The sequence below is a fragment of the Pseudophryne corroboree genome, chromosome 4 (genome assembly GCF_028390025.1).
Source record: "Pseudophryne corroboree isolate aPseCor3 chromosome 4, aPseCor3.hap2, whole genome shotgun sequence".
NCBI classification, from domain to species: Eukaryota; Metazoa; Chordata; class Amphibia; order Anura; family Myobatrachidae; genus Pseudophryne; species Pseudophryne corroboree.
The window spans coordinates 67,539,804-67,566,176 of NC_086447.1; the positions used below are offsets into that span (position 1 = coordinate 67,539,804).

At 49.5% G+C, this 26,373-nt stretch overlaps 1 protein-coding gene across 3 annotated transcripts in view; it reads left to right on the plus strand.

Moving 5' to 3' along the window:
- The window catches only part of LOC134908899 (cytochrome P450 2K1-like), a 256,817-nt gene that overhangs the window by 189,301 nt on the left and 41,143 nt on the right, over positions 1 to 26,373 (plus strand). For all 3 annotated transcript variants that reach the window (XM_063915125.1, XM_063915126.1, XM_063915124.1), the window contains exon 7: positions 8,699 to 8,883. In XM_063915125.1, the coding sequence (XP_063771195.1) occupies positions 8,699 to 8,883 (185 nt within the window). The remainder of the gene's footprint in view (positions 1 to 8,698; positions 8,884 to 26,373) is intronic.

Here is a 26,373-nt window from a genome sequence, read left to right on the forward strand (position 1 = left end):
GGAAGTTAAGTCTTTCTAGGTTCCTTATCATACCAATGGAAAGACTTGACTTCCGGTTATACGCACATAGGTGGAACACATGCGGGAACGCAAAACGCATTCAGACACCAGAGGCGATCGGACATTCTGCATTGCTTAACACTTTATAATGTTTAAGTGTGGGCACCTGCTCCTCATTAGAAAAGGTATAAAACCTCGATCAATGTCACTAGCCACCAGACGCTTCTGAGGAAGAACCGCAAGGTTTGAAACGCATTAAGCGTGAGTGGCTTCTAACACTGACCAACTGAGTTATACTACCCTGAGCTTGGATACCACGTTTGGGTTGCTGGAGTGTCCGGGCACCTTTTTTTCCTACCGATTACCATTAGGTCCAGTTGGGTCATGAGATGAACCATCGCCAGTCAGGTGTTTTTTACATGCTTGTGTATAATATATGAAATGTGAGTGCTATGTACATTAAATTTGTCCAATTACCTTTTAGTTATCTGCACTGCTGGTCTTTTTTTTCCTGTTGTGGAAACGGGAATTCACCTTATGAATTGCGAAAACTCATTTTATGGACAGTTAAAGATCTCTTTATATTGGCAATATCCTATGAACTTACAGACAATGGGGGTCATTCTGACCCAATCGCACGCTGAGCTTCTTTGCAGTCGTGCGATCGGGTCGGAAATGCGCAGCGACGCCTCCAATAAAGAAAGCTGTCGAAGCGGTGACCGCAAGAAGAATGACAGGAGGAAGGCGGATCCATCAACTCACCGTTTTCGGTGTGGATCTGGCCTTCTCAATGTATTTTATGTGGATCTGGCCTTTAGCGATTCAGCAATGTAGGGGCGCCAAAATGAGATTATATCTTGCCCCCCCCAACCTAAAAACATTCTGACGCCCCTGGTTACCACCCAGAAACCCCCACTTCCTGTCAAATCACTCAACGATCAGCAGTGCGACTGAAAAGCGTCGCTAGAGCTTGTGTAAAACTGCATCGGCTTTTGTGAAAGTACGACGCGCGTTCGCAGTGTGCACCATACGCATGTGCAGAATTGCCGTTTTTTTAACTGATCGCTGCGCTGCGAAAGAAAGCAGCTAGCGATCAACTCGGAATGACCCCCATAGTTGTTAAATAGTCATACGCGCACGCAGGGGGGGTTTCCGAGTATCTGGAACCCCCCCTGCCCGCCAGTACCTCAGCGCAGCTGACCTTTTTTTTCCTAGACGGAGGAACTGAGGCTGCAGGCAGTATCTGCAACGCTGCTGCAGTCTCCTTATATGTATACTTTGATGAGCTGTAACTGTAGGGGGAGCCGCAGCGCACGATAACCGCGGCAGCTCCCAATGGGGCTTTCATGCGGCACTGACTCTGACAGCAGGTCAGGAGGACAGTGTGGGCCAGAATTGCCGGGGGTGCCGGTGAGCGCGTGGACGGGAGCCGGGCGCGCGTGCGGGGAGAGAGCCTGGTGAGAAGAACTCACTTTTCCCCTTCTGTGATGTCCCGATAGCCACAGCAACTGTGAGTGATGAGCGGGTGCGGCTACAGAGGGAGGGGGGGGGTTTCAGAGAGGGGGGCATGTTTAATAAATAGGCTATATATACCCGCACAGTGTAAATATAATATATATATATCTCCTATATAATAGCCCTGTGATTCTGTGCCTGGGTTTCTAACGCTGGGCGTGGCTAGGAGCTCTCATTGGGTTAGTGGCAGGTCTATCACACCCAGCCCACAGCTGATTGGCCGAGAAACACCCTCCCACACAGGTTACATCCAATGGGAGGCTCTGCCCTTTGCCTGCTGTGTTTTCACAGAGCAGGATTAGCAATGGGACTGATGGAGCTGCAGCTCCAGCCCCACACCCCAAAATAGTCCCACTGCATCTGCAGCAACATACCCTCTGACAATGTACACATAAACATTGATGCAAATTCGAAAAGGAGGAGTGGCCACGAGTACAGCTGTGTGGCCACGCCCCTTTTCCTATACTTTAAATGGAAGCTTGGAGAGTCAAAAAACGGTACAGACCATAAAAAAAAAGGGCCTGTACCTGCCAAAAAGGTCCAGCTGGAGGGTATGCCACTGCATCTGCAGCAAGTCTCTGCCCTGTAGCAGGGACGTATAGGGGGGAAAACAATCCTTTTACTGCAGCGTCCTATGGGGGTCATTCCAAGTTGATCGCTAACTGCATTCGTTCGCTGTGCAGCGATCAGACAAAAACACGCCACTTCTGCGCATGCATATGCAGCGCAATGCACACGTGCGGCTTACTATTACAATGAACAATGTAGTTTTACACAGGGTCTAGCGATGATGCTTTTCAGTCGCACAGGCAGCCGCAGAGTGATTGACAGGAAGAGGGCGTTTCTGGGTGTCAATTGACCGTTTTCAGGGAGTGTTCAGAAAAACGGAGGCATGTCTGGCCGAACGCAGGGCGTGTTCATGACGTCAAATCAGGAACTGAATGTTCTGAAGTGATCGCAAGCGCCGATTAGGTCTGAAGCTGCTCTGAAACTGCACAAAATTTTTTTGTAGCCGCTCTCCGATCCCTTCGTTCCCACTTCTGCTAAGCTAAAATACACTCCCACTGGGCGGCGGCATAGCATTTGCACGGCTGCTAAAAACTGCTAGCGAGCAATCAACTCGGAATGACCACCAATGTCTTGCTGCCAGTCCACCTGCCCCCTCCGGCATCAACAATCCCCACTCCCTAGCCGCGCTGCAGGTGGAACAAAAGCTGCTGCGGCCACCGGCATAGATGTGTATGAAAGCGGCGCAGCTGAAGACTTTCATAGCCCTCCCTGCGCCGCATACTCTCTGAGCCCCGGAGCCTGGTCTGCGTGTGATGTCACAGAAGTGCCTCCCCACCACAGCCGCACCCAGATGCCCAGAGGCCCTGACTCCGCAACACAGCACCTGGCCTGCCAGCCTGGAAGCCCCGAGATGGTTAATGTAGCGGATAGAGGGGGTGATATCGCGGAGGGTAATGTCTGGACGCTGAATCAATGTAAAAGGTGACAGTGCTGTGCAGTGCAGTGGGTGTGCAGTCTGGGCCAGTGCTAGAGTGTTCGGCGCCCCCCTGCAAACTATAAATTTGCACCCTCGCATACTTTACAAACGCACAGCGCACATAATGACCCCTGTAGTAGAGACACTTACACATGTAATGCCCCCTGTACCAGAGACGCTTACACATGTAATGTCCCCTGTACCATTGACGCTTACACATGTAATGCCCCCTAAACCAGTGATGCTTACACATGTCACGCCCCCCCCCCCCCGTACCAGTGATGCTTACACATGTCACGCCCCCCCCCCCCCCCCGTACCAGTGATGCTTACACATGTCACGCCCCCCCCCCCGTACCAGTGATGCTTACACAAGTAACACCCCCTGTAGCAGTGACGATTACACATGGAAGGCCCCCTGTACCAGTGCCGCCTACACACATAACGCCCCCTGTACCAGTGACACTTACACACGTAATGCCCCCTGTACCAGTGACGCTTACACACGTAACGCCCCCTGTACCAGTGACGCTTACACACGTAATGCCCCCTGTAGCAGTAACACTTACACACATTATGCAGCAGTCACACACAGTGGCGGAACAAGCAAGCGGTGGGCCCAGGTGCGGCAAAATGCTTTGGGCCCCCCCCCCCATCCAAGTCCACCCCAGGGGCAGTGCGCGCCGTAGGCGCGCGCAAAAATACATAGTGGCGTGGCTTCGTGGGGAAGGGGTGTGGCCACAAAATAATACCAACACAGTAGTCTCCATTATTCAAATTACGCCGCACAGTAGCACCACTACACCAGGTAGAGACCCTTTTACACCTTACAGCGAACAGATTCCTCTTTTTACACATTACAGCAGACAGCGTGCCCTTTTTACACATAACGGCAGACAGCGTACCCTTTTTACACATAACGGCAGACCGCGTGCCCTTGTTACACATTACGGCAGACCGCGTGCCCTTGTTACACATTACGGCAGACAGCGTGCCCTTTTTACACATTACGGCAGACAGCGTGCCCTTGTTACACATTACGGCAGACAGCGTGCCCATTTTTACACATTACGGCAGGCAGATTCCTCCTTTTTACACATAGCAGCAGGCAGATTCCCCATTTTTACACATAGCGTCAGGCAGTCCCCCTTTTTTACACATTACAGCAGGCAGATTCCCCATTTTTACACATAGCGTCGGGCAGATTACCCTTTTTACACATAACGGCAGACCGCGTGCCCTTGTTACACATTACGGCAGACAGCGTGCCCTTTTTACACATTACGGCAGACAGCGTGCCCTTGTTACACATTACGGCAGACAGCGTCCCCATATTTACACATTACGGCAGGCAGATTCCTCCTTTTTACACATAGCAGCAGGCAGATTCCCCATTTTTACACATAGCGTCAGGCAGTCCCCTTTTTTTTTACACATTACGGCAGGCAGATTCCCCTTTTTACACATAGCGGCAGGCAGTCCCCCATTTTTACACATTGCGTCGGGCAGATTACCCCTTTTTACACATAGCGGCAGGCAGTCCCCCATTTTTGCACATTGCGGCAGGCTGATTCCCCCTTTTTACACATAGTGGCAGGCAGTCCCCCCTTTTTACACATTGCGGCAGGCAGTCCCCCCTTTTTACACATTGCGGCAGGCAGTCCCCCCTTTTTACACATTGCGGCAGGCAGTCCCCCCTTTTTACACATTGCGGCAGGCAGTCCCCCCTTTTTACACATTGCGGCAGGCAGTCCCCCCTTTTTACACATTGCGGCAGGTAGTCCCCCCTTTTTACACATTGCGGCAGGCAGTCCCCCCTTTTTACACATTGCGGCAGGCAGTCCCCCCTTTTTACACATTGCGGCAGGCAGTCCCCCCTTTTTACACATTGCGGCAGGTAGTCCCCCCTTTTTACACATTGCGGCAGGTAGTCCCCCCTTTTTACACATTGCGGCAGGTAGTCCCCCCTTTTTACACATTGCGGCAGGCAGCCAGGCACAAGCAAGAAAGAAGGAAAGAAAAAGAAAGAAAGAGAAAGAAAGAAAGAAAGAAGAATTATACTTACCCTCTCCGCCTCAGGCTCCTCGGTGCAGCGTCAGAGACGATTCCCGGGCAGCAGAGGAGGTGGTGGACGGAGGTGAAGGAGGGAGCCGCAGCAGCGCTTTGTTACTGGTGGAGGCGCTGCTGCTGCTGCCCCTCTGCTTCCCTATAGGCTGTTCTCGGAAGACAGCCTATAGGGAAGCAGAGGGGCAGCAGCAGCAGCGCCTCCACCAGTAACAAAGCGCTGCTGCGGCTCCCTTCTCCGCCTCCCTCCTCCTCCTTCCCCGTCCTACATCCGTGCCGCTGCTCCTCTCCTCTCATCTGCGGGCGGCTGTGCGCTGCGGGCAGCGGTTGCCCGCAGCGCACAGCGGCATGTAATGAGTCAGTTTGACTCATTACATGCTTGGGCCCCTGGACAGAGGCGGGCCCCAGTGCAGTGCACTGCTTGCACTGCCGGTAGTTCCGCCTCTGGTCACACATACACACACACATATACACAAACACACACACATACATACTGTACATACATTACACACATACACAGTCACACATATATACAGTATACACAGACACTGTATATATACACACACACTCACTCTCTTTCCAGACACTTATCTAATGAAGTCTGGCTGGCCGAAGCTGTAGCAGATCATCCTCCTGCTGCAGCATGGTCCCATGTAGCCCCGCCCCTTACTCCCATCTAGCTCCGCCCACTTTGGCTCCCTCTTGGCCGCTGAATATCACACAGGGGAGGGGAGGGGGGAGAGGAGGTTTTGTGCTGCCGGCGCCGAGGGGTTGAGGAGGCTTTGTGCTGTCGGCGCCGAGGGGGAGAAAAGGTTTTGTGCTTCCGGTGCCGCTGCATGTGTGTAGTGTCACTGACACTGCACAGCACTCTGACCTTTTACATTGATTCAGCCAGTCACACAGTTCTGCCAGCCAGTCACTATTGTTAGCACCAGTGTCCCAACGCGCCGCATTACAGGGAAGTAGACGCAGTAAATAATCTACAGCTCCCAGCAGCTCTTAGCGCCGAAGCATTCCGCCCCTTAGGGCTGCTGGGAGCTGTAGTTTATTGCGTACATCTTCTTCCCTGTAATGCGGCACATTGGGACACCGGCGCGAACAATAGTGACTGGCTGCTGTGCGAGTCTCTGGGAGAGCCGCTGCCAAAAGGAGGACAGCAGCTTAGATGCTGACAGGAGGAGAAGCAGGATAAGCATTACCCGCCTCTCCCCCATTCGCAGTACCTCCGGGTCCCATCCGCGGTACCCCCACACACCCCCTCCAGCGATAGCTCTAGACCCCCTTCCCCACCCGTAGCGACCCCGCACCCGTACCTCCCGCCACACCACCCCATCCACCCCTCCCCCACCCGGGTCAACCCCGCAACTGCACCTCCCCCAACCACAGCGCCTCCGGACCACCACCCGCGGCACCCACGCACCCTCCCCCACCTGCGTGCCGCCGTAACCGCCCCTCCCGTGGCACCCCAGGATCCCATCCGCCTCTTCCCTGCACCCCCTACTCCCCCAACCAAAGCACCTACTAGGTGATTCACCAGGCCCTGCGTGCGCTGTTCACGCCGTTGCAAGGGGCTTCCACCCCTTAACCATTGCACGCCCTTTGTCCGTGCAATATTTAACCACTCACACAATTATGATTGGCGGTAATACTCCATATAATAAAAATATTGTACGCCACAAGGGTGTGCAAGGGTTAAGGGGGCGTAGCCCCTTACGACTGTGTGAAGAGCGCCCGTAGGGCGCAATGAATCACCTAGTATATATATATATATATATATATATATATATATATATATATATATATATATATATATATTTATTATAGAGAGAGGCTCTATATGTATATACATTGTTTACACATACTGTGCATGTATATATAACCCATTTATTAAAATCCCCCCATCTGAACCCCCCCACCCACACATCACTCAGTCACGCAGCTCATATATATATATATATATATATATATATATATATATATAAAGATCCATCAGGAAAATGCGCTCCTCCCTTCCCTCATACCATCCGTCACCAGCTGCCGCATCGTTGCCTACAACTCCCGCCTACCCCTGCACAGCCACTTAAGTCTTCCAGGACTGCTGAGAGCCCGCTACACCAGCTGCTGCACATTATAGAGAGCCTGTCTGGAGACATGATGCGGTCTCCTCCAGAGACCTCCAGCCTCCAAGTAACTGCTCTCCAATGCACCTCTCTGAGTGCAAGCTCTTCTGCCCAGTCTCATTATGCTGCTGACATCTCTCTCTCGCTCCCCATGCCTGTATCTCTCTCCCCCATGCCTCTTTCTCCACCTCTCTCTTTCCCAGCCCCTCCCTATCCCCATTACATCTCACACTCTCTCCCCATGCCCCTCTCACTCCCCATGCCCCTTATCTCTCTATCCATGCCTAGCTCTCTCTCTCAAAATAAATATATATATATATATATATATATATATATATATATATATATATTTACAGTGGGTTGGGAGTTTCCATACATGTAAAATATTATATATATATATATTCAATAGGGGCAAACGCAGGATTTTCAAGGGGGGGGGGGGGGGGGGCTTGAAAATCCTGCGTTTGCCCCTGATGGTCATAAAACATTACTTCAGCAGGTACATTATAATCAACACAACTTAATACAGGTTGAACATGATGGGCGTTTTGCCTTTTTTCAACCTCAGTTACTATGTTACTATGTTACTATGTTAGGAATCCTCCGTGATGCCACAACAAAAACAATTCCAGATCCACTCACTACATTTGCAGAGAATGCAAAAATTCAGTGTGTCCAGAATTGATGGAATCATTTCATACTTATTAACCACCAAAGACCAGGGTACACATATGGGGCTAGTTCATTTGTCCGGCTTTTCTGTGCTTACATGTAAAAAAAAATCTTAACTTGTTTAAAATGTATTAAAATTTATATATTTTTTTATATATCTCTAAAATTAAAAATTCGCCCCTGAAGAGGTTAATATAAGTATGTTGATGGATATGTGTTACCAGAGCTGCCATCAGGGGGGGGACTGCCAGGACTCCAGTCCCGGGCTCCAACCACTAGGGAGCCCACATGGCAGTGATGTGGATTGGAGTGCACTGCAGGCAGCCATAGAGGGACTGCAACGACAGCATTTTGAATTTAGAGCTAGCCTCAAGCCAATCAGAGCTCACAGACCAGCAACCAATCAAGAGCAGCTGCATCAGTAGCTCCTGATTGGTTGCTTGTCTGTGAGCTCCGATTGGCTCGCTGCCAGCTCCAAATTTTAAATATATCCTGGACGCTGTCCCTCGATGGCTGCCTGCTTTGGACTTCCCTGTACTGCTGCTGCAGTGGACCTGGCTCCCGCAGTCATGCCTAGGGGTGCCCCCTGATGTCTTGTGACCTTCTCCCGGGACGGGCACCTGGCGCTCAGATTGGAAGTTGTAGGTGCTGCAGGGGGAGTGGAAGGTGAGGGTGGGTGGGGGCCACTGGAACAGGGGGGGGTGTCACTCTTAGTGTGATGCAGATGTGTCAGCAAGCATCCACTGAATAGCAGTATATCCTGTATATACCATTAGTTTAGCTGAATCCTGGAAGGCTGTGGTGTGCTAGTTATTTATAGTAGATATTTTATATTTCTCCAGATAAGGTACATAAGGAAATTGAGAGAGTGATTGGGACTCTGCAGCCTAAATACAACCATCGTCACCAAATGCCGTATACCAACGCTGTAATACATGAGATACAAAGGTTTGCTAACATAGTGCCTATGAACCTACCTCATCAGACTACTACGGATGTGACCTTCATGGGGTATTTTCTGCCAAAGGTAAGTGCTAATCCCAATTACTCTGAATGTATCCAGTGTTTTACTGTATGCCACATATTGGCTTTCACCTATCTTTAAGTCAAACTGACTTTAGGCCATGTTTATGCTCCAAAAAAAAAAAAAAAAAGAATCTCTCTCTATCTCTCGCGCTATATATGTATGTATATATATATATATATATATATATATATATATATATATATATATATATATATATCATTTCTCATAGGTCCTAGAGGATGCCGGGGTCCACTTCAGTACAATGGTGGGTATAGACGGTTCCGCAGGAGCCATGGGCACTCTAAGACTTTTCAAGTGTGTAAACTGGCTCCTCCCTCTATGCCCCTCCTCCAGACCTTAGTTTTAGAAATGTGCCCAGGCAGACTGGATGCACTCCAGGGGAGCTCTACTGAGTTTCTCTGAAAAGACTTATGTTAGGTTTTTTGTTTTCAGGGAGAACTGCTGGCAACAGTCTCCCTGCTTCATGGGACTGAGGGGGCAGAAGTAGGAACCAACTTCCTGAATAGTTTCATGGCTCTGCTTCTGGCTGACAGGACACCATTAGCTCCTGAAGGGTACTGAACGCTAGCTGCGGCTATGTGCTCACTCCCACAGCACGCCGTCACCCCCCTTGCAGAGCCAGAAGTCAGAAGATAGGTGAGTGTTACAAGAGAGATCTTCAATCAAGGTGACGGCTACAGGTACCACGCGGCTGGCGGAAGAGCAGCGCACCATACTGCCCACACAACACAGACACTGCAGGGTGTGGGGGGAGGGGGGGGGCGCCGTGGGCAGCATAAAACCTTATTAAACTGGTAAAAAAGGGGCATAAGGTGCCGAGGCAGAGCCCTACCCCCACCAGTATAAATAATATTATCAGAATCTCTGTGGAGAAATGCGCCATTGCGGGGGCGGAGCTTCCTCCTCAGTCAGCCAGCACACTGCTCAGCACCATTTTCTCTCTCTCCTCAGGCTGCAGAGACAACGCTGGTCCTCCTCTACTACTGAATACAAGTATCAGGGTGCAAAAAAAGGGGGGGGGGGGCACAGTGAAATTGGTGCTTTACATTGTGTATTTACATTATAAAAAGCGCTGTATGTCATTGGGCATTTTATGTTTCACAGGCATTGTGTTAATGGCGCTGGGTTTGTGAACTGGCTGCTCCTATCTGTGTCCTACTGACAGATTTTACTGTGGGTCTGTCTCCTATAAGTCCCGTAGTGTCTGTGGGGTGTTTGTGCACATGTGTGACATGTCTGAGGCAGGACATGTCCCTTTGGGAGCCATTTTAGCGACACAGAGTTGTAATGTGGTGGTGCCGGCACACCACGAGCCTGACTGGGTGAAAGAAATACGTGATAGTGTGAATCATATCAGTAGGAGATTAGATAAGTCTGAGTCTCATGCAGAAAGATGGAGAAAATCAGTGGAAGATGTGATTTTTCAGGATTCTGCTGTCTCATCTGCAGGCGACCCCTCTGGGTCACATTAGAGACATAAGAGACCGCTTGCAAACATTGTACATACTGATACCGACACAGACTCTGATTCTTGTGTTGACGATAGTGATTCCAGGGAGATAAATCCTAAATTGGCAAAAAAAATACAATATATGATTGTTGCTATAAGGGAGGTCTTAAGGGGGTTACACACGGAGCGATAATCTAAGCAATCTGACTAGATTGCTTAGATTTTTAGCAAGATCGCTCCATGTGTAGCCCTAACAGCGATAGCGATGCGCAGCCCCGCGCATCGCTATCGCTGCTGCTAGATTGGCCTGCATGCAGGCCAATCTAGTGGGTCGCTCACTTCACCCGCTGGGTGAAGTGAGCAGCCCCCCCGTCTCCCCCCGCACGCTCAGCACAGATCGCGCTGTGCTGAGCGCCGGGAGAGATGTGTGCTGAGCGGTTCGCTCAGCACACATCTCTCCAGCATCGGGCCGTGAGTACTGGCCTTTAGAAGTTACGGAAGCCCCTACTGTAACTCAGAAGAAGGCTTATTTCTATAAAGGGAAAGAAATGTAAGGTAACTTTCCCTCCTTCCCATGAGCTGAATACTCTTTTTGAGGGAGTGCGGGTGAATCCTGAAAATAAATTTCATATTCCCAAAAGGATTCAGATTGCTTATCCTTTCCCTTTTAGAGGACAGAAAAAGATGGGAGTCACCCCCGGTGTTAGACAGTGCACTGTCGAGGTTAGCAAAAAAGGTGATTCTCCCTGCACCTGGGACGGCTTCACTAAAGGAGACTACGTTAAAATCTATTTATGTGGCCAATGGTGCGCTGCTCAGACCCACCATAGCTTGCGCGTGTGTGAGTCGTGCTATTGAAAAATGGTCAGATAACTTGTCATCAGAAATTGACACAATTGATAGAGACAAGATACTCCTAACGTTAGGTAATATCAAAGACGCTGCCGCATACATGCTGGAAGCTATGAAGGATATTGGACTCTTGTATTCAACAGCCGATACCATGGCAGTATCGGCTCGGAGGGCGTTGTGGATTCGCCACTGGAATGCGGATGCAGATTCCAAAAGAAATATGGAGGCTCTCCCGTATAAAGGTGAGGCCTTATTTGGTGATGGGCTGGATGCGTTAGTCTCGGCGGCTACCGCAGGTAAGTCGACATTCTTGCCTTATGCTCCTGCACCGGCAAAAAAGACACATCACTCTCACATGCAGTCCTTTCGGCCCAATAAATACAAAAAGGCCAAAGGTTCTCCCTTCTTTGCAGGTAGGGGAAGGGGAAAAGGAAAGAAATCCGCTGCGTCTCCAGGATCCCAGGAGCAGAAGTCAACCCCTACTTCTGCCAAATCTGCAGCATGACACTGGGGCTCCCTTGCGGGAGTCCGCTCGGGTGGGAGCACGTCTGAAACTTTTCAGTCAAAGTTGGATTCAATCTGGCCTGGACCCATGGGTCTTACAAATAGTGTCCCATGGGTACAAACTGGAGTTTCAAGACGTCCCCCCATGCCGATTTTTCAAAACGACCTTGCCAGCTTCTCTTCCAGAAAGAGAGGCAGTAACAACGGCAATTCAAAAATGATGTCAGGGTAAGGTCATTATCCTGGTACCCTTGTCACAACAAGGAGAAGGTTTTTATTCAAGCCTCTTCGTAGTTCCGAAGCCGGACGGCTCGGTCAGACCGATTTTAAACCTGAAAAATCTGAATCTCTACCTGAGAAGGTTCAAGTTCAAGATGGAATCTCTGAGGGTAGTGATTTCCAGTCTGGAGGAAGGGGACGTCATGGTGTCAGTAGACATAAAGGATGCTTACTTCCATGTTCCCATTTATTCTCCTCACCAAGCTTATCTGTACAGGATCGCCATTACCAGTTCCAGACGTTGCCATTCAGTCTCTCCACAACACCGAGGGTTTTCACCAAGGTGATGGCGGGGATGATGGTCCTCCGTCATAAAGGAGTCAATATAATTCCTTATCTGGACGATCTCCTGATAAAAGCGAGATCCAGGGAACAGTTGATGTAGAACATCGCACTCTCCCTGTCAATGCTCCAACAACACGGTTGGATCTTGAATTTTCCAAAGTCGCAGTTGGAACCAACAACAAGATTGTCCTTTTTAGGGATGATTCTGGACACAGAAGTACAGAGAGTGTTTCTTCCAGTGTTAAAGGCTCTGGAAATGCAGAAAATGGTCAAACAAATATTGAAACCAACAAGTGTGTCGATCCATCAATGCATTCGATTGTTGGGGAAAATGGTAGCGGCCTACAAGGCCATACAGTTTGGACGATTTCATGCCAGAGTATTCCAATGGGACCTCTTGGACAAGTGGTGTGGATCCCACCTACACATGCACCGGAAGATAATCCTGTCATCCAAAGCCAGGATTTCGCTCCTGTGGTGGCTACACAGTTCTCACCTACTAGAGGGACGCAGGTTCGGGATTCAGGACTGGGTCCTGGTAACCACAGATGCAAGTCTCAGAGGCTGGGGAGCTGTCACACAGGGGGAAAGCATCCAAGGAAAATGGTCAAGTCAGGAAGCCTGCATTCACATACACATTCTGGAATTGAGAGCCATTTACAACGGCCTTCTACAAGCTGTACATCTTCTTCAAGATTGTCCGAATGTACCTGCATGGGACGATGTAACAGCAGTCGTGTACATAAACAGGCAAGGCGGAACGAAAAGCAGAGCGGCAATGGCAGAGGTGACAAGGATTCTCCTCTGGGCAGAAAGACATGTAAGAGCTCTGTCAGCAATTTTCATTCTGGGAGTAGACAACTGGGAAGCAGACTTCCTCAGCAGACACGACCTCCATACAGGAGAGTGGGGCCTCAACCAAGAAGTCTTCGCAGAGGTGACAAGTCTTTGGGGAGTTCCTCAAGTAGACATGATGGCATCTCGTCTAAACAAGAAGCTTCGGAGATATTGTTCTAGGTCGAGAGACCCTCAAGCAATAGCAGTGGATGCACTGGTGACACAGTGGGTGTTTCAGTCGGTATATGTTTTTCCTCCGCTTCCACTGATTCCAAAAGTTCTCAAAATAATAAGAACAAGAGTTCGAACAATCTTCATTGCCCCAGACTGGCCAAGGAGGGCTTGGTATCCGGATCTTCAGGAGTTGCTCATAGAAGTTCCTCGGCCTCTTCCTACTCGAGAGGACCTACTACAGGAGGGGCATGTGTGTATCAAGACTTACTGCGTCTATGTTTGACAGCATGGCTGTTGAGTGCCGGATCCTAGCCCGAAAGGGTATTCCCAAGGAAGTCATTCCCACTCTTATTCAGGCCAGGAAAGGAGTAACGTCTAAACATAACCACCATATTTGGAGAAAATATGTGTCTTGGTGTGAATCCAAGAAGGCTCTGAGTTTTGGGGGCCTTGTCTCACAAGAGCCCTTACCTGATCTTCCATGAAGATAGAGCAGAGTTGAGAACTCACCAACATGGGGGTTTCATCTTTCCACATAAACCAACCTATTGTGGTGCCAGTAGCTACTGACACTTTCACTGAGTCAAAGTCTCTAGATGTGGTTAGAGCTTTGAAGATTTATGTCGCAAGAACAGCTCGGATACAGAAAACAGAGGTTCTGTTTGTCCTGTATGCTCCCAACAAGATTGGGTGTCCTGCTTCTAAGCAGACTATTGCACGCTGGATCAGAGGTACGATTCAGCATGCTCATTCTACGGCAGTATTGCAGATACCGAAGTCGGTGAAGGCCCATTCTACTAGGAAAGTGGGCTCATCCTGGGGGGCTGCCCGGGGCGTCTCGGCTTTACAACTTTTCCGAGCAGCTACTTGGTCAGGGTCAAACGCATTTGCTAAATTTTATAAATTTGACACTTTGGCCGAGGACCTCAAGTTTGGTCAATCGGTGCTGCAGGGTCATCCGCACTCTCCAGCCCGTACTGAAGCTTTGGTATGACCCCATGGTACTGAAGTGGACCCCAACATCCTCTAGGAGGTATGAGAAAATAGGATTTTAATACCTACCGGTAAATCCTATTCTCCTAGTCCGTAGAGGATGCTGGGCACCCGACCCAGTGCGTATTTTACCTGCAGTTTGTTCATTATAGTTATACAAGTTGTGTTACATTTGTTTTCAGCATGTTGCTGTAAATGGTTCATGCCTGTTGGTGTGTGTTATGTTGAATGCCATGTAGTGCGGTATGGTTGAGGTGTGAGCTGGTATGAATCTCATCCTTAGTATAAAAGTAACTCCTTTCCTCGAAATGTCCATATGCCTGGGCACAGTTCCTATAACTGAGGTCTGGAGAAGGGGCATAGAGGGAGGAGCCAGTTCACACACTTGAAAAGTCTTAGAGTCCCCATGGCTCCTGCGGAACCGTCTATACCCCCCATGGTACTGAAGTGGACCCCAGCATCCTCTACGGACTAGGAGGAAAGGATTTACCGGTAGGTATTAAGATCCTAATAAATAAATATATATATATATATATATATATATATATATACATACACACACACACACACACACACACACACAACGATGAGTCCCAATTATTGTATGGGAATCCGAGTATCAAGGACCTGGGTTGAAATAGTTGGGAACTCGGGGATACTTCCGATGGTCGGGAAGAAGAACCGTAGCTGGGTCGAAATAGAGATGGCCGAATGTAGGTATTCCTCATGCAGGATTAATAGATAACTATAGTTTGTGAATGATGCCGAGTGCACCGAGTGAAGAATGAAATGATGACTTGAGAACGATGCCGAAGAACTCCGAATGAAGAAGTGAATGATGACTTGTGAACGATGCTGAAGAACATTGAATGAGAGATGACTTGTGACCGATGCTGAAGAACACTGAATGAAGATGATTTGTGAACGATGCTGAAGAACACGGAATGTAAGCTGGAAGCGCACTGGAGTCTGTGAGCTGAGAGACACACAAGTAATGCTGGAAGCACTGGGGTCTGCAAGCTGAGAGACACACGAGTATGCTGGAAGCACTGGAGTCTGTGAGCTGGGGGACACACTGTATGCTGGAAGCACTGGGGTCTGCAAGCTGAGACACACACGAGTAATGCTGGAAGCACTGGAGTCTGTGAGCTGGGGGACACACTGTATGCTGGAAGCACTGGAGTCTGTGAGCTGAGTGACACACTGTATGCTGGAAGCACTGGAGTCTGTGAGCTGAGAGACACACGAGTATGCTGGAAGCACTGGGGTCTGTGAGCTGGGGGACACACTGTATGCTGGAAGCACTGGAGTCTGTGAGCTGAGAGACACACTGTATGCTGGAAGCACTGGAGTCTGTGAGCTGAGAGACACACTGTATGCTGGAAGCACTGGAGTCTGTGAGCTGAGAGACACACGAGTATGCTGGAAGCACTGGAGTCTGTGAGCTGAGAGACACACTGTATGCTGGAAGCACTGGAGTCTGTGAGCTGAGAGGCACACTGTATGCTGGAAGCACTGGAGTCTGTGAGCTGAGAGACACACTGTATGCTGGAAGCACTGGGGTCTGTGAGCTGAGAGACACACTGTATGCTGGAAGCACGAGTCTGTGAGCTGAGACACACACTGTATGCTGGAAACACTGGAGTCTGTGAGCTGAGACACACTATGCTGGAAGCACTGGAGTCTGTGAGCTGAGAGACACACTGTATGCTGGAAGAAGCACTGGAGTCTGTGAGCTGAGAGACACACTGTATGCTGGAAGAAGCACTGGAGTCTGTGAGCTGAGAGACGCACTGTAGGCTGGAAGCACTGGAGTCTGTGAGCTGAGAGACGCACTGTAGGCTGGAAGCACTGGAGTCTGCGAGCTGAGAGACACACTGTAGGCTGGAAGCACCGGGACTTAGAGAGCATAGAGACACGAGCCTGGGGGTAGCTTTGCAGCGACGGTGCTCAGGCACCGGGGCTTTGCCCGGCGCCGCCTTTTAAACTTCCCGCCCTCTTCTCATTGGTGGGGAAGCCCCTACACCCCCACGTGAATTCAGACACGGTGACGCCCACGGATCAGGGAACCGCTGGTGGCAGCGTCACCCACACACCGGGATCCAGAAGCCGGCGGGACCAGCACACACAGCAGGGTAAGCATGCGGCCCTGGACACTTTCCTGGTTTGGTTGGGTGCTTGGAGTGAAAGATCCGCACAAGTCGAGGGGCAGAGACATCCAAAGCCTTCACCCAACTTCTCTCCTCAGGTCCATAACATTTCCATTCCACAAGATACTGCAGATTCTTGCGATAGTAATGAGAATCTAGAATACTCCTGACCTCAAATTCCGTTCCATCTTTGGTCTCCACTGAAGCTGATCTAGGAGAGTCTGAATGGAAACGATTTAGAATGAGAGGGCAGAGAAGAGAAACATGGAAAGAGTTCGGTATTCAGAAGTGAGAGGGCAAACCCAATTTGCAGACAGCAGGATTCAGGAATTGCAGTACAGGGTAAGTGTCACGATCCGGGTATCTGGACGCCATTACTTACCCTTCAGATGCCTCCTGAGGCTGGCTCAGCGTTCCAGGACCGGATCCCATCCGTTACACTGATGTCCACATTCCTGCCTCCTCTCCTGTCACTCTGAGACGCGGTCACCGCGGCGCCATGTAACATCTGGAATGGCGTTCCCCGCGGCCTCCACCGCTGTCCCTGAGTTCCTGCATTCAGAGTGGCGATTACGTCAGCCGCGGCCTCCGCTGTGCCCGCGTGGTTTAGATGTGCAATCATCAGTCTGGCGTCTCCTGTCTCCTGTGGCCGGCGCCGCCATTGCTGTTTCAATTCTCACATGGATTACAAACCAAACTTCCCTCCAAGTGTCTGCATGGGCGCAGCCATCTTGGATTTTGTCATCTGATCATTTCCACCAATCTGCTGTCTGTATTGTTAATCTGCATAATTGCCTAGCCAACCCCTTCCTTGCTGCAGGTATAAATATGCTGTGCCTGAGCAAGGAAGGCGTCAGTGCTTTGGTTGTCTAACCTAGTTCCAGTTTGTCTCTCTCCTGTGGTTGTCTTCCAGGTTCCAGCTCCTGTCTCCAGACTTCTGCTATAGAGACCCGCACCAGCATTCCATCTGCGGTGTAGCCTGACTCTCCGATCCATTCTGGACTCACCTGTTTCCAGCTACAACAATCACCTGCTTCCAGCCCAGCTTCCAGCAGTGCACAGCTTCTCTTAAAGGGCCGGTGTCCTTTCTGCAGTTTACCACTCTCCACCGGTATTATTATTTCACCGCTCTCAAACAATCACCTGCTTCCAGCCTAGCTTCCAGCAGTGTACAGCTTCCTCTTAAAGGGCCGGTGTCCTTTTCTGCAGTTTACCACTCTCCACCGGTATTATTATTCCACCGCTCTCAAACTCCAAACTTCATTATTATTTCATCGCTCTCAAGTTCGTTTATTATTTAACTGGTTCCAGCCAGTATCCACTCCGTACCAACAACAGTCTGGTTCCAGCCAGTATCCACAGCAGCCGTTTTACTTTCAGCAGCCCAGCCTTTCCTGGAACATCAGCTGGTACGATCCTGGGTTCTCTCCATTGCTACAGTCAGGCCTGGTAAGGGCTTTCCAACTAGAAGATTATAAGAACTGTCTCACACTACCAGTGCCTGTGGCCCTTGCCACCCTGTAGTACCCAGGAATTGTATTTATCCTCTGTTGACTTTTATGTTTCCTTTTACTGCTGCTGTGTTACGGAGTTTGTCATAATAAACATCATTGACTTTTATCCTGGTTGTCGTGGTCACGCCTTCGGGCAGTTATTCTACATGTTACTTACATGTCTAGGGGTCTGATACAACCTCCCAGGTTCCGTTACATCTCAGCCCCTACAACTGAGGCTGCCTCCCGTCAGCTCAGGCCCTCAGTTGTGACAGTAAGCACTGACCTAATGAATCCAGCCGGAGACCAGGATCAAGCAGCCAGGCCGATGCAAGAACTGGCAGCCCGATTGAACATCAGGAGGCTGCACAGGGCCACATCATCCGCTGTCTCCAGGATCTCTCTACACGGCTGGATGGGATTCAAACGACCCTCCGTGGACCTGGCACGTCCGGTGCGTCCACTACAGTGACACCAGCTGTAACCCCACCCACCTTACCCATTTCCAGTCCACATCTTCATCTTCCAACGCCAGCAAAATTTGATGGATCTCCAAGGTTCTGCAGGGGATTTCTCAATCAATGTGAAATCCACTTTGAGCTTCTACCTGGCAATTTCTTCAGTGACCGTACCAAAATTGCCTATATCATCTCCCTTCTCAGTGGCTCAGCCCTTGACTGGGCATCACCTTTATGTGAGAAGTCTGATCCCCTGCTATCCTCCTATACTGACTTTGTAGCTACATTCAGGCGCATCTTCGACGAGCCAGGCCGGATAACATCTGCTTCATCTGAGATTCTCCGTTTACGCCAGGGAACACGTACTGTGGGACAGTATCTTATACAGTTTAAAATCCTGGCATCCGAACTGGCATGGAACGACGAGGCCCTGTATGCTGCATTCTGGCATGGCTTATCAGAACGCATCAAGGATGAGTTAGCTACCAGAGACTTGCCCTCTAAGTTGGATGAGCTAATTTCTCTTTGCACGAAGGTTGATCTACGTTTCAGAGAGAGAGCAACCGAGCGAGGAAGATCATCTACTCCTAAATCTTCTGCTCCTCCTCCTCGTCAACCATCTCCATCCAAGGATGAGCCTATGCAAATTAGTCGTTCCCGTCTATCTCCCGCTGAGCGCCGAAGACGTCTCTCTGAGTCTCTCTGTCTCTACTGTGCAGCTCCGTCGCACACTATCAATGCCTGTCCCAAACGTCCGGGAAACTCCAGATCCTAGCTCGCCAAGGAGAGGGCCGGCTAGGAGTAATGATCTCCTCTCCATCTCCTCATGACTGTAACCTCCCAGTGTCGCTCCAAATTGCTCAACGTTACAGGAACGTCATTGCCCTCCTTGATTCCGGAGCAGCTGGGAATTTCATAACCGAAGCTTATGTTAAACGGTGGTCCCTACCCACCGAGAGACTGTCCTCGTCCATCTCTTTGACTGCCGTGGATGGCAGCAAGATTTTTGACGCAGTCATTTCCTTAAGGACTCTTCCAGTTCGTCTGAGAGTGGGAGTTCTTCATTCTGAGTATATTTCTTTTTTAGTGATTCCAAGAGCCACACATCCAGTGGTTTTAGGCCTTCCATGGCTCCGTCTCCACAACCCATCAATTGACTGGATGACTACGCAAATACTGGCATGGGGTCCCTCCTGTGCTGAGACTTGTTTAGCCAAAGTTCTTCCTGTTTGTTCTTCCTTCCCCAGGTCATCTGATGTTCCGCCTCCTCCATATCAAGACTTCACGGACGTGTTCAGTAAAGCCTCTGCTGATATCCTTCTTCCTCATAGAGAATGGGACTGCCCAATCGACCTCATTCCAGGGAAGGTTCCACCGCGAGGCCGAACTTATCCGTTGTCTCTGCCTGAGACACACTCCATGGAAGAGTACATCAAAGAGAACCTGGCGAAGGGTTTCATCCGACCATCTTCTTCTCCAGCCGGCGCAGGCTTCTTCTTCGTTAAGAAGAAAGACGGTGGTCTGCGTCCGTGCATCGACTACAGAGGTCTGAACGACATTACCGTCAAGAACCGATACCCTTTACCCCTGATTACCGAGCTCTTTGATAGAGTTAGTGGTGCAACTATTTTCACAAAGCTGGACTTGAGGGGTGCCTACAATCTCATCCGAATCCGTGAGGGTGACGAGTGGAAGACCGCCTTTAACACCCGTGACGGACATTATGAGTACCTCGTCATGCCCTTCGGATTGAGCAACGCTCCAGCAGTCTTCCAGCACTTCGTGAATGAGATTTTCAGGGACATCTTGTACCGTCATGTCGTGGTTTATCTAGACGACATCCTCATCTTTGCTAATAATCTCGAAGATCATCGTTTCTGGGTAAAAGAGGTTCTTTCCCGTCTCCGTGTCAATCACCTCTATTGTAAATTGGAGAAGTGTGTGTTTGAAGTTAAAACCATTCCGTTTCTAGGTTACATTGTGTCCGGTTCCGGACTAGAGATGGATCCTGAGAAACTCCAAGCAATCCAGAATTGGCCTATACCCTTAAGCCTCAAAGGGGTCCAGAGGTTCTTAGGGTTCGCCAATTATTATAGAAAATTTATACGAGACTTTTCCACCATTGTGGCGCCTATCACTGCATTAACCAAGAAAGGTGCTAATCCGTCCAAGTGGTCCGAGGAAGCTACACAGGCCTTTCACCTTCTGAAGCAACGGTTCATCTCTGCACCAGTTCTGAAACAGCCCGACACCGACTCTCCTTTTATCTTAGAGGTAGATGCCTCCTCCGTTGGAGTAGGAGCAGTGTTATCCCAGAGGGCCAAAGATGGACATCTACATCCTTGCAGTTTCTTCTCCCGGAAGTTCTCCCCAGCTGAGCGCAACTATGCCATTGGCGATCAGGAGTTGCTAGCCATCAAGCTCGCTCTGGAGGAGTGGAGATACCTGTTGGAGGGAGCTTCCCACTCAATCACCATACTTACCGACCACAAAAATCTTTTATATCTCAAAGGCGCACAATGTCTGAATCCTCGTCAGGCCAGATGGGCACTTTTCTTCTCTAGGTTTGACTTTAAACTCCAGTTCTGTCCGGGTTCTCAGAATCGTAAGGCCGATGCCCTTTCCCGCTCATGGGAGCAAGAAAATGAGTCCGAGTCTGCAGACAAGCATCCTATTATTAATCCGTTGGCATTCTCCACGGTAGGGATGGACTCTACGCCTCCACCAGGGAAAAGTTTTGTTAAGCCAGTTCTAAGGAAGAAGCTCATGCATTGGGCCCATGCTTCCCGTTTTTCTGGACATACAGGCATTCAGAAAACCCTTGAATTTATTTCTAGGTCCTACTGGTGGCCAACTCTGAAGAAGGACGTTATGGAATTTATTGCCTCCTGCCCAAAGTGTGCCCAACACAAAGTCTCCCGCCAGTCGCCTGCGGGGCAACTGGTTCCATTATCTGTTCCCCGTCGACCTTGGACCCATTTGTCGATGGACTTTGTTTCCGATCTACCTATCTGCAACAAGTTTAATACCATCTGGGTGGTAGTTGACCGGTTCACCAAGATGGCACATTTCATCCCTCTCACCGGTCTTCCGTCAGCTTCCAAGTTGGCTCAAGTGTTTATACAAGAGATCTTCCGACTTCACGGTCTTCCTGAAGAGATCATCTCGGATCGTGGAGTACAATTTGTAGCCAAATTTTGGCGATGTTTGTGTCAAGCCCTCCAAGTCAAGTTAAAGTTTTCCACGGCTTACCATCCTCAGACCAATGGTCAAACCGAGAGGGTGAATCAGGACTTGGAGGCCTTCCTCCGTATATATGTGTCTTCCTCTCAAGATGACTGGGTTCAACTCCTTCCTTGGGCCGAGTTCAGCCACAACAATCAATACCATTCCTCATCTTCTTCTACACCATTCTTCATTAATTATGGATTCCACCCTAAAGTCCCAGAATTCCAACCGCTTCCCGCAACTTCTGTTCCAGCAGTGGATGTCACCTTGCGTCAGTTTTCAAATAACTGGAGGAACGTCCGCGCAGCCCTGCTTAAAGCCTCATTCAGGTATAAGAAGTTTGCCGATAGGAAGCGTAGAGCGGTTCCTGCTCTCAAGGTGGGTGATCATGTGTGGCTGTCCACGAAGAATTTGAGGTTGAGAGTTCCCAGCATGAAATTTGCACCTCGCTACATCGGACCCTTCAAGATTGAACAAGTCATCAATCCTGTTGCCTACAGGTTACAGTTACCATCCTTCTTGAAAATACCCAGGACATTTCATGTTTCTTTGTTGAAACCGCTGATCCTGAATCGGTTTCATTCCGCACTTCCTCCAGCTCCCAAAGTTCAGACTCAACGGGGAGTCGAGTACGAGATGGCCAAGATTTTGGACTCACGTTTCCGTTACGGTCAGTTACAATACCTCATTGACTGGAAGGGCTATGGTCCTGAAGAACGCTCTTGGACCAATGCCTCAGACGTCCATGCTCCTGCCTTGGTCCGAAATTTCCACGCAAAGTTTCCTTTAAAGCCTAAGAAGTGTCCTGGGGCCACTCCTAAAGGGGGGGTGCTGTCACGATCCGGGTATCTGGACGCCATTACTTACCCTTCAGATGCCTCCTGAGGCTGGCTCAGCGTTCCAGGACCGGATCCCATCCGTTACACTGATGTCCACATTCCTGCCTCCTCTCCTGTCACTCTGAGACGCGGTCACCGCGGCGCCATGTAACATCTGGAATGGCGTTCCCCGCGGCCTCCACCGCTGTCCCTGAGTTCCTGCATGCAGAGTGTCAGAGTGGCGATTACGTCAGCCGCGGCCTCCGCTGTGCCCGCGTGGTTTAGATGTGCAATCATCAGTCTGGCGTCTCCTGTCTCCTGTGGCCGGCGCCGCCATTGCTGTTTCAATTCTCACATGGATTATAAACCAAACTTCCCTCCAAGTGTCTGCATGGGCGCAGCCATCTTGGATTTTGTCATCTGATCATTTCCACCAATCTGCTGTCTGTATTGTTAATCTGCATAATTGCCTAGCCAACCCCTTCCTTGCTGCAGGTATAAATATGCTGTGCCTGAGCAAGGAAGGCGTCAGTGCTTTGGTTGTCTAACCTAGTTCCAGTTTGTCTCTCTCCTGTGGTTGTCTTCCAGGTTCCAGCTCCTGTCTCCAGACTTCTGCTATAGAGACCCGCACCAGCATTCCATCTGCGGTGTAGCCTGACTCTCCGATCCATTCTGGACTCACCTGTTTCCAGCTACAACAATCACCTGCTTCCAGCCCAGCTTCCAGCAGTGTACAGCTTCTCTTAAAGGGCCGGTGTCCTTTCTGCAGTTTACCACTCTCCACCGGTATTATTATTTCACCGCTCTCAAACAATCACCTGCTTCCAGCCTAGCTTCCAGCAGTGTACAGCTTCCTCTTAAAGGGCCGGTGTCCTTTTCTGCAGTTTACCACTCTCCACCGGTATTATTATTCCACCGCTCTCAAACTCCAAACTTCATTATTATTTCATCGCTCTCAAGTTCGTTTATTATTTAACTGGTTCCAGCCAGTATCCACTCCGTACCAACAACAGTCTGGTTCCAGCCAGTATCCACAGCAGCCGTTTTACCTTCAGCAGCCCAGCCTTTCCTGGAACATCAGCTGGTACGATCCTGGGTTCTCTCCATTGCTACAGTCAGGCCTGGTAAGGACTTTCCAACTAGAAGATTATAAGAACTGTCTCACACTACCAGTGCCTGTGGCCCTTGCCACCCTGTAGTACCCAGGAATTGTATTTATCCTCTGTTGACTTTTATGTTTCCTTTTACTGCTGCTGTGTTACGGAGTTTGTCATAATAAACATCATTGACTTTTATCCTGGTTGTCGTGGTCACGCCTTCGGGCAGTTATTCTACATGTTACTTACATGTCTAGGGGTCTGATACAACCTCCCAGGTTCCGTTACATCTCAGCCCCTACAACTGAGGCTGCCTCCCGTCAGCTCAGGCCCTCAGTTGTGACAGTAAGAACCGATGAATCTCGGAGCAAATTTCATAGCGGGTACCTTTTAGATGAAGGTACCCGTACCCTGTCGCCAACCTTGTATTGAGGAGCTGCTCATCATTTCTTGTCCCCGAAGAGTTTATATTTGATGGAGATTTTTTTTGAGGTTAGCATGAAATTTAATACAGATGCGAAGAGTGGAAGTCACGGCAGGAACATCTTCCGTAGGACAAGATGATAATTCCGGAACTCGCGGATGGAATCTATTATTGATGAAAAATGGGGTCTCACCAGTGGAGGTATGATACTGAGGGCAACAACTCCACCCAGTTTTCCTGTAAGGGAGAGAGATAAATGCGGAGGAAAGTCTCTAAATCCTGGTTGACTCTTTCGGTTTGTCCGTTGGTTTGTGGGTGGTAGGCAGAAGAAAACCTGAGTTTTATTTGTAGAGCAGAACAGAAAGCTTTCCAGAATCTCGCTGTGAACTGTACCCCTCAATCGGAAACCACTTCCTGAGGTAATCCGTGTAACCAAAATTGTTCTAGGATAAATATTTGAGCCTGTTTGGGAGCCGTTGGTAGAAATGACAAAAGAACAAAATGAGCCATTTTTCGAGAAGCGATCAATGATCACCCAGATGGTGTTACAACTCTTGGAAGGGGGCTACTCGGTGATGAAGTCCATAGAGATATGGGACCAGGGTCTTCTAGGAATGGACAAAGGATGAAGTAATCCAGCAGGAGGTAGACGAGGAATCTTGTGTTGGGTACATTGAGGATAGGAGCTCACATAATCTTGTATATCTCTCCTCATAGTGGACCACCTATAAGATCTTTGTAAGAATTCAAACATTTTTTGGGCTCCAGGGTGACCGGAGAACTTGGAGATATGGGCCCACTTAAGCAATTTCGGTCGGAGTTCAGCTGGAATGGACGTCCTCCCAGGAGGAGGACCTAGAGAAGTGGGAGCTGCAGAAATGGAGACAGGACTGAGAATTAAACTCTTCTCAATGGAATTCTCTTCATCGGAGGCAGTTAGGGAGCGAGACAGAGCATCAGCTTTAGCACTGAGAGACCCAGATCTGTATTTAATAACAAATGAGAACCGAGTGAAAAAGAGTGCCCATCTAGCTTGACGATGATTCAAACACTGGGCAGTCTTGATGTATAACAAGTTCTTGTGGTCAGTGTAGATGGTAATTAGATGTTTAGTACCCTCCAATAAATATCTCCACTCTTCCAAGGCAGATTTTATTGCCAGAAGTTACTGATCTCCAATGGTATAATTTAGTTCAGCAGGTGAAAACTTTCGAGAGTGGAAACCACATGGATGCAACTTCCCATCAGAAGAGTACTGTGAGATGATGGCTCTAACACCGACTGAGGATGCATCAACTTCCAAGAAAAACGGTTTCTTAAAATTTGGGGTGCTGGAGCACCGAAGCAGACATAAAGGCCAATTTCAACAGGGAAAACACTTCTACTGCTTCGGAGGGGGCGACGAACTCGGGTTGGAACCTTTCTTGGTCAGAGCAGTAATGGGTGCTACAATGGTGGGAAACCCTTTTATGAACTTCCTGTAATAATTTGCAAAGCCCAGGAATCTTTGCACTGCTTTCAAGGAGAGAGGTTGAGTCCAATCCCGGATGGCTTTAAGCTTTTCCGGATCCATGCGAAGCTCTGTGCCCGAGATTACATATCCGAGGAAAGAAATTGATGGAACTTCAAAAGGTGCACTTGGAGATCTTGCCAGGACAGAGCTCCAGGACAGGATTTGCAAGGACTTCCAGTCGATGTGGGTGGTTATGGGTCTTGAGCCAGGGTAAACCAAGGACAAGATCGTGAGACATCTCCGGAATCACTAGAAACTCCAGATATTCTTGATGCAGAGCTCCAACCCGCAGCTTGGTTGGCTCTGTGCGACTCGAAATAAGGCCATTGGAGATATGGGTACCAATGATATCAGTCAGCATAATTGGTCATTCAATGGACTTCAGCTTCAGACCCAGTCCCCGGAAACAAGAGAGAGAGATAAAATTCCCAGTGGTCCCAGAGTCGGCTCCACAATAGAGGCAATGTTTACCCTCACGACGGTGTTGTCGTTCTTCCAGAGACAACCGGGACTGGTTGATCTGCTGGGTTCATCCGGACTTGCTAATGCTGTTTGCCTAGGAGGGAGAGGCCGGAACCTGGACCGATCCGACTGACTACGCTCACCACCACATTCCCGCATGCGGTGGTCCACCTTGATGTAGAGCGGGATTAACCCTTCAAGTTGATCCAGCAGATCCCTGGTGACCAGCTCATTCCTTCAGGCGGTCCGAGAGCCCACTCCAGAAGGCAGCCCTGAGGGCTTCATTATTCCAGCATAGTTCCAAAGCGATGGTCTGGAATTGGATGACGTACTGTCCTACGGAACAAGATCCTTGACAAACATGGAGCAGTTCGGTAGAAGCGGCAGTGGACCTGCCGGGCTCATCAAAGATTCTTCGGAAAAAAGCAATGAAGTCGGTGTAATTGGAGACC